This window comes from Microtus ochrogaster, chromosome 8 (assembly GCF_000317375.1).
Source record: "Microtus ochrogaster isolate Prairie Vole_2 chromosome 8, MicOch1.0, whole genome shotgun sequence".
NCBI lineage: Eukaryota > Metazoa > Chordata > Mammalia > Rodentia > Cricetidae > Microtus > Microtus ochrogaster.
Window position 1 is genome coordinate 39,590,381 of NC_022015.1, and position 9,314 is coordinate 39,599,694.

The 9,314-nt window shown below is 45.1% G+C and overlaps 1 protein-coding gene across 1 annotated transcript in view; it reads right to left on the bottom strand.

Annotated features, from left to right (window-relative positions):
* Positions 1 to 2,243: 2,243 nt before the first annotated feature.
* Ccs (copper chaperone for superoxide dismutase) overlaps positions 2,244 to 9,314 on the bottom strand; it is a 14,110-nt gene continuing 7,039 nt past the window's right edge. The window contains exons 6-8 of the mRNA XM_005351689.1: positions 2,833 to 2,910; positions 2,659 to 2,762; positions 2,244 to 2,553 (exon numbers count right to left, since the gene is read on the bottom strand). Coding sequence (XP_005351746.1) covers positions 2,400 to 2,553; positions 2,659 to 2,762; positions 2,833 to 2,910 — 336 coding nt within the window. The 3' untranslated portion in view covers positions 2,244 to 2,399. The remainder of the gene's footprint in view (positions 2,554 to 2,658; positions 2,763 to 2,832; positions 2,911 to 9,314) is intronic.

The following is a 9,314-nucleotide window of genomic DNA, read 5'->3' on the forward strand; positions in this document are numbered from 1 at the left end:
CTTGTCACCAGTGCATACACAAAAAAAATAGCAGCCGGGCGGTGGTGGCGCACGCCTTTAATCCCAGCACTCAGGAGGCAGAGGCAGGCGGAGGATCTTTGTGAGTTCGAGACCAGCTTGGTCTACAAGAGCTAGTTCCAGGACAGGCTCCAAAACCACAGAGAAACCCTGTCTCGAAAAAACAAAACAAAACAAAACAAAAAAAATAGCAACATACATAATACATAGTATATTGTAATATGTAACTATGATATACAATATACATTATGTATAAAAATATTATAACCAGTTATTTATACATGATCCTCCTTATAACAAAATAAACAGCCATATTGTTATATTAATAGAGAGTAAAAAGGGGGGCTGGAGAGATGGCTCAGCAGTTAAGAACACTTAACTGTTGTTAAGTTGTTAACTGTTGTTGCTCTTCTAAAGGCCCTGAGTTCAATTCCCAGCACCCACATTGAGGCTCACAACCATCTATAATGGATTCCAATGCCCTCTTCCACTGTACAAACACACACACAGAGCACACATATACATAAAACATGTAAGTAAAAATAAGTCTTGTTTTAAAAAAAGAGCAAAAGGGGCTGGAAAGATGGCTTGCCATACAAGCTTGAAGACCTGCATTTGGATCCCCAAAATCCACATAAATGTTTGGGAGATAGAGATAGATTTGTGGAGCAAACCAGCATAGCCAAATAAGCAAACTCTGGGTTCAAGTAAGAGACTCTGCTTCAATATTTAGGGTAGAAAATAACTGGAAGACACTGGCTGTTATAGCAGGCAGTCTTGAAGAGCACTGCTCTCTGGCTTGAATTCCAGAAAGTTAGCACCTAGGCTTTGAACTGCCTTCTGTAATTGTTGCCTTTTGTGATTATTGCCTTTTGTTTGAAGTGTTTGATTATTATTTGAGTTCTTCCTGAAGGATTCAGAGCCTTTGCAAAACTTAGTGGTGGGATGACTTGGAAAACCAAGCTGAGAATTGCTTGCTTGGGCAAATGGTTCCTTCAAACAACTCCAGATAAGAGGTTCTGGCATTCAGAAATTGACTTGCTAAGAGGTGTAAATTGTGTAACAATAAAAGGAGGTTTTTGTGAAGCAATGGGTAGTCAGTTCACTGGTTTTCCTGCTGCTCTGCTAGGTCAAAATTCATCTTGGTAAAACTCAATATAAACTCAGAGACAGAAATTGGGGTTCAACCTGAAGATCCAAAAAGCAAAGCAGCCAGCTACTGGCACTTACCTCGAATCTCAGTCTGAAATAGTGATCCTGCTAAAACTGAGAGCTGTCTCCTCCTGTTTTATAATCCTCTCTAGGGCTGGGATTAAAGGTGTGCACCACCCAGTTTCTATGGCAACTAGTGTAGCTACTGGGATTAAAGGTGTATGTTACCACTGCCTGGTCTGTAAGGCTGACCATTGGGGCTCTTGTGCCCTCTGATCTTCAGGCAAGCTTTAGTTATTAAAATTCATTAAAATACAAATAAAATACAAATGAAATGCCACTACATCTTGGAATGACCTTAATTCTTCCATGGACTCATGCAAGAGAGAACACCGACAGGATGTCACCGTCTCTCCACAAGCATGTGCACACACATACAAACATGCATACACACAGCCATGCATACCACATACACCGAAACACAAGAGTAAAAGAAGACAACTCAAGACATTAAGTTTTTAAAGCAAAAGGGACGTGCATTGCAGGGGGACATAGGTGTACTTCTTGAATCCCAGGACAGGCTCAGCTGACCACACAGTGATCTGATTTGGTGACTATAGGGTGGTCAGAACGCTCCAGCAGCTCTTAGGTTTTCTCTGGTCTTTTTTTCCTGATACTCAGTTGACAAGGAAGTGTAGTTTCCACTGTAGTTTCCCTATTCCCATATGATGGGTCCATCCACAGAGAAAAGGGCCCTAATGCTAGATCCCAGGTTTATTGGAGACACAGACCCAGGTTATGTCAAGAATCCTTTTAATTCTATTCAGTAACAGTGAGGGGGTTAGGGAGATCACACACAGACATATGACTCCAAGGAAGATGAGAAACATATATATACATACATATATGTTTATATATATTATATATACGTGTGTGTGTGTGTGTGTGTGTGTGTGTGTGTGTGTGTATTTAAAGTTAGTTTGGTATCAAAGCTAATGGGTAGGGTAGCTCTGGCTGCAGTCAGCAGAGAGACTCTACTCACCAAGCCCAATAAGAGACACAGAAACACAAAGTGCCATATGAAAATAACAATTTAATTTGCTAAGGATACAGCAACTCCTACCTGCCCTGTACTTAGTTCTCCTAGGTCTACACAAGCAAGGTCCCCTGTTCCCTCTGCAGGTAGATGTTCAGCTAGGAACACAAAATGACCTGAGATGAGGCCCTGATCAGAGGTGAGCAGGGGCCTGGACTGAGTCCTTTCGGCCTTCACCAGCAATGGGCCGGCCTCGCTCCTCCCAGATAGTGAGGCCATCACAGGAGCAGATCTGCTTGGGGTTCTGGAAAAGGCCAGCAGAGCGTGCGATGATGCCACAGGCCAACCTATGGAAGGATGTATGGTCAGCATGGGCCTTGCCTAGGCCTCCTCAGGGTTCCATGTGCCCCACTGGCACATCAATGTCCCCAGCTGGGGGTGGCACAGCTCACCTCTTCCCAGAGTTCCCTGTGATCTTGGATAAGGGATGGTTTCCCCGGCCCAGGTCATCTTCTCCCTCATCAACAACCAGGCTGCGGCCAATCACATCCCACACCTTTGAAGGGAAACAAGAGCCTCAACTCCAATGTCCTTTGAGGAGGGGCCCCACATTCTTCCCATTTTACCTTCAGCTGTTTATCCTCTATCCGGAAAGTGGCTCGGCCATCAGCCCCAGCCAGGATGTTGCCCAGATCTCCCCGGTGCTGGAATGAGACCCCCATGAGGAAAAGAAAGTTACACAGTCACGACCAGTATCTTTTGCCTTCCCAGGATCTGACTCCTCATCCCATTTCCCCAAGCTTCTAATTTCCTCCTGCAGGTATCCTCTGCAAGGACTCAAAGAAGATCCTGGACACTCACCACCTTAGAAGTGAAATCCTAGGCAAAAAGCCACCATGCTGCAAAGAACTAGCATTCCCTGTTAGACTCAATTTCTTTCCCTTCAAGACCATTGTCTAGCCTGGCTTCCATCCCCAATTAGTTAAGTTCCTGTTCTTTATCTCCAGTTGCTCCAGAGGCCTCCATTCCCCAAGGCTTAAGTTGGCTATGTTTGGTTTTTCTGACCATCACAGTGGCCAGCATTACTTTCCTGGCCGTGGTGATATTTTGTTTGTGCTCTAACAAATAAAGCTTGCCTAAAGATCAGAGTGTGGAGCTAGCCCACTAGTTAACTACAGAGGCCAGGCAGTGGTGGCACACACCTTTGATCCCCGCACTCGGGATCTCATGCCTTTAATCCCAGCACTAGCGGGGTAGAGAGACAGGAATATAAGGCAGATGGAGACAGGAGGATTCGTAGAGGTAAGAACTAGTGGCTGGCCACTCTGCTTCTTTGATAAAATTTCACCCTCCTATCTGACTCTGGGTTTTTATTATTAAGACCAATTAGAATTTACACTACACCTGACTCCCAGCCTCAAGGAACAAGAGGGAAAAATGTGAGGAGGCAAAGAGATGGTTTTTTTTTTTTTTTTTTTTTTTTTTGGTTTTTTCGAGACAGGGTTTCTCTGTGGCTTTGGAGCCTGTCCTGGAACTAGCTCTGTAGACCAGGCTGGTCTCGAACTCACAGAGATCCACCTGCCTTTGCCTCCTGAGTGCTGGGATTAAAGGCGTGCGCCACCATCGCCTGGCTAAAGAGATGGTTTTTTGTACTTCTCCCTTAAAGGTGTCAAAGAGGCTGGTGAGACAGCTCAATGGTTGTAATGCAAGCATGGGGACCAGAGCTCCGATGCCAGCAGCTATGAGAACTTAGCATGGTAGCGCATGCCCATCAATGATCCCAGTGTGAGGGGTGTAGAGATAGGGAGATCCTGGGAGCTCACTAGTCAGCCAGTCTAGTGAAAACAGCAAGCATCCGTTTCCATGAACCCTATATCAGACATAGTGAGCAGTGTACACTATGTTTGTACTTTTTGTTTGTTTGTTTTTCAAGACTGGATTTCTCTGTGTATCTCTGACTGTCCTGGAACTCACTCTGTAGACCAGGCTGGCCTTGAACTCCGAGATCCGAGATCTGCCTGCCTCAGACTCAGAGTGCTGGAATTGAAAGCCTGAGCCACCACTTCCCAGTTTCCATACTCACCACTTTTAAGAGCCTCCACTACAGAACAGAATGAGGGCAACAAATACTGCATGTAGGGGTGACCTGAGCAGTGAGCACAGAAGTGAGAAGTGACGGGACCCAAGTGGTGAGCACAGAAGTGACGGGACCCGAGCGGTGAGCACAGAAACCTACGTCTGAGCAAAGAAATCGTTTCCAACCTAATTCATGAGCAGACACAAATGCCTCAGCTGGAGTGAGCTGGTCCCCACCGTCTCACTGCTGAGCAATGAAGAATGTCACTTCTCCAGTCATAGTGGCACACACCTTTAATTCCAGCATTTGGGAGGCAGACAGAGCTCCGTGAGTTTGAGGCCAGCCTTGTCTACACAGAGAGTTCCAGAACAGCCAGGGCTACATAGAGAAACTATACCACGTTAAAAAAAAAAAAAATCAGGCTAGAGAAACGACTCAGAGGTTAAGAGCAATTCCTAGCAACCACATGGTGGCTCACAACCATCTGTAATGAGATCTGGCGCCCTCTTCTGGCCTGCAGACAGAACACTGTATTTATTAATATATAAATCTTAAAAAACAAAAAACAAAGCCGGGCGGTGGTGGCGCACGCCTTTAATCCCAGCACTCGGGAGGCAGAGGCAGGCGGATCTCTGTGAGTTTGAGGCCAGTCTGGTCTAGAAGAACTAGTTCCAGGACAGGAACCAAAAAGCTACAGAGAATCCAAAAAAATCAAAAAACAAACAAACAAAAAAACCCCCCAAACCAAAAAACAAATAAACCCCCTCAGGAAAAAAAAGAACTGAAATTTGTCTTCTACTTTATCTTATCTAGACGAACAGCTGGCACCTGGTATTTTTTGTCACATTGCCCTATGCTAAAGACGTTAGTGGTAGAGAATTCAAGGTGGGGAAGATAACAAGGACCTTGCCAGATGTTTCTGGGGTTGAATAAGCCAGGCAGTGTGACTGAAGGCATGACCTTGCAAGGGGGTCAGGGAAAAACAGCCTTTTCAATTCTCTCCCCTAAGAACTGGTCACAGAGAGGCCTTCAATGTCACCCCAGGATACTGGGCCCAGCCTGTACTCTGGGTCCTGAGGAACCAAGAAGGGTCTCTGCATAGTGTGTGGCGAGGCTCCTTCCTGCATCGGAGAAAGCCGCTGGTATAGTAGAAAGGACTAGAAAGTGAGAAGGGAAGGAACCTGAGAGACTGTTAGCAGGTATACAAGAGACAGTCAGGCTTGGATGTAATTGCCCATACTGATTTTAATTCCATCTGGACAAGTCAGCTGCTGACATCTAGGAGAAACTTGCTGAATACCGTGTGGTCTTTACCCTCCAGTCTTGCTCATTTTTAGTCCATTTTCTGGAGAAATGGCTCAAATGGTTCAAAATTCAAATAATTTTAGAGTCTTATACATGCTAAGTATATGCTCTACAAATAGGTTACACTCATAACTTTTTGGTTTTTTATTTTTACCTTTTGTGTGTGTGTGTGTGTGTGCACATGTGCGCTCACACATGCACATGTATGTATGTGCCTTTGCACATCAAAGCAAGACAATTTATAGGAGACAGTTTTCTCCATCATGTGGGTTCCTGGGGTCAAACTCAGGTTGTCAGGATCAGCAACAAATGTCTTTACCCTATTTTGTTTTGTTTTACAGACGGGATCACATGTAACCCTGAGTAGCCTTGAACTTGCTATGTAGCCAAGGCTGGCCTTAAATTCCCAATCTTCCTGTGTCTACCTCCCAAATGTTGGGATTACAAACAAGTGTCACTATACCTAGGATAATCCTCTCTGGTTTTGTTTCCTGAGTCCCTTCTGATCCCCGGTCCCAAGTGGAGTCTGAGGGCAAGGACACCAGTCCCAAGGTTATCTTTGTCTTCCAGGAACCATTCTGCTCTGTCATGACTTAGATGGTTTCCTCTGCTGGACCTGCCACCCCAGGCTCACCTTGTCTACATACAGAGCTCCTCCTCCTTCAAAACCCAAGGAGTCAGAGGCTGCACAGATGCCCCTTCCTGTATTTGCATTCTTTATGATTTCTCACTTTTGTGTGGCCTAGATCGAGGATCATTTCCTGGACTAGATTACAGCATGAGTCTGACTTCATGTTGGATACCCTCTCATTCTCTGATGCACGCGTCCCGAGAGACACCAGCTGTCTAGGGAAGTTCATGTGGCACAAGACTGATATCTGGTCAATAGCCAAGGCCGGCCAGCAGCAACACTGCCAACTGCCAATAGCCATCAGGACAGCAGATCCTTTCCCTGTTGAACTCCATGACTGAGGCTCCAAAAGACTTTGAGCCAGAGAAACCCAGGTTTCTTTCCCAGAGAAACTTGGAGACAATAAATGCTTGTCACTTTATGCCCCAATATTAGTGGCATTTAATTCAAGGCAACATTACTTACAGACTGATCACAAGCATGGCATTGTGCAAATAGACAAAAGAACAAATCTATCCCACCTCAGAGCAGGGAAGAAGAACTTTGACCATTAGAGAAGTATGGAGCTATCAAAGGTCCAAAAATGAGCTACATGCTTTAAGAGGCACACAGGCTGCCAGGTGGTGGCACACATCTTTAATCCCAGTACTCAGGAGTGAGAGGCAGGTGGATCTCTGTGAGTTTGAGGCCAGCCTACTCTACAGAATAAGTTTCAGGACAGCCAGGACTGTTTCGCAGAGAAACCTTGTCTCAAAAAACCAAAAGAGAACCAGGCAGTGGTGGTGCACGCACTCAGGAGGCAGAGGCAGGCGGATCTCTGTGAGTTCAAGGCCAGCCTGGTCTACAAGAGCTAGTTCCATCCCAGCACTCGGGAGGCAGAGGCAGGCGGATCTCTGTGAGTTCGAGACCAGCCTGGTCTACAGAGCTAGTTCCAGGACAGGCTCCAAAACCACAGAGATAAACCCTGTCTTGAAAAACAAACAACAGAAAAAACAAAAAAAAAAAAAAAAGGAAAGAAAAAAAGTAAAGAAATTCAAAACAGACAGAGACTGTGAAATGCTCTAGATCAACATGTCTTATGTACATGGATTTTGGTGGTGGGGTTTCATTTTGTTTTATTCTAGAATATTTTCTTTAAAGAAAAAAAAATTTTGAGGTAAATCTCACTGTGTATCCCTGTTTGGCCTGGAACTCAGGCTAGATTCAAACTTAAATCGCTTGTGGTGAGAGAAGCCCACAATCTTGGGGAGGGCAGGCGCAGTGGCAAGAGAAGCTGCCCAAGAAATGGCTGCTGCAGGGGTCAGGGAGACATGACAGCTTCAGAAGCTGCTGTGTAATTCCGTGCCATGTGTTGGATGCCAAATGTTTTTACCTAAGTTGTTCTATTAGCAATAAAGACTTGGGAGTCAGATGTTGGGGTAAAAAGCCTGCTAGAACAGAGAAGTAGCAGAGGAGTGACTTTCCATTTTTGACCAGAGACCCAGCAAGATTGTCTCTCCACGTGTCCCAGATCAAAAAGACCTGGAATCTCTAAGTCCCTCCCTACTCCTTCCTGAGGGTCTTCTCCATTCATCTCCCTGGGTCCTCAGTACTTTCTATGGCTAATTCTTGTCAACTAGTCACTGGCTAGTTTCAAACTCTTTATGTAACCAAGGATGACCTTGAAGTTTTGGTTTTCCTTTCTCTACCTCTCAAATGTTGAGGTGACAGGCATGAGTCACTGTGCCCTGCTGTTTGTCTTGATGCCAGTTCATAACTTCCTGGCACAAAAATCAGTAGAATCCTGATACAAGCTGGCCATCCCAACCCCATGGAACTGTGGTACAAGTCAAGCATTTCTGTTGCAGATCCCACATCTAAATGTTACAAATTCTAAGACTCTGATAAGAGTTTAGCTTATTTTTAATTAGGAGGGCACAACCAGTAAAGTGTATGAAAATATTCAGAATTGTAGGGCTAGAGAGATGTGTCAGTGGTTAAAGGTACTTACTGTTCTTTCAGAAGACCCAAGTTCAGTTCCCAGCACAAATGTTGGGTGGCTCACAGTTACCTGAAATTCCAGCTCCAGGAGATTCAACACCCTCTTCTGGCCCCCACAGGAACCTATACACAATGTGCTATCCACACATATGGAGACATATATTATACATATGAGCAAAACGAAAATTCATCTTCAGAGCTGTGCATCATGGTGCACACCTTTAATCCTAGCATTTGGGAGCCAAAAGAAGGCAGCGCACTGGAAGTGTGACTCTAGCCTGGTCTACCCAGTGAGTACCAGGCCAACTAGGGATGTGTCATGTTTTGGGATATTTGATCTCACTGTGACACTCTGAGACTGTGTTAATAAAATTAACCTTGGGTCAGGGGGCAGAGCCAGTGACTAGTTGACAAGAATTAGCCATAAGAAAGTACGGAGGACCCAGGGAAATGAATGGAGAAGACCCTATCTCAAACAAACAAACAAACAAAAATGATAGAAAATTTAAACAAATTCTGGAGTCCTGAGAGGATCCAAGAAGGAACTGGGGTTTTCAGCTCCTGGAACGGGAACTCAACGTCTTTGTCTCCTAGTACAGGGAGGAGGACTCCTCCAAGAAAGGAGGTGCTTAGAGGTGTGCAGCAGAGGACCAAGGAACAGAAAATCTCCAAGGGAGAAAGCAATGTTCTTCTGTCGGCTAATTTTGATTATAAATTTTATCGGATTGACAAACACCTAAGAAATATGTAAAGCACACTTCTGAATGTGCAAACCATGAGGGCTTTGGCATAATCAATGGATTAATCTCTCGATGGATCCACGATATATTGGCATTACTGGGAGATGGTGAAGGTAGGAGGTGGGGCTTGGTTGGAGGAAATAGATCCCTGGAAAAAAGTTCTTTAGGGTGGGATCTTGCCTGTCTCTTCCTGTGACCCTTTTCTCTATTTTCTAGCTACTATGATGTGAAATGTTCTCCACCATGACCTCCTTGCTCCACCATGACCTTCCTGCTCAATCAAACAATGGAAAAATTAAGCCGGGCAGTGGTGGCGCACGCCTTTAATCCCAGCACTCGGGAGGCAGAGGCAGGCGGATCTCTGTGAGTTCGAGA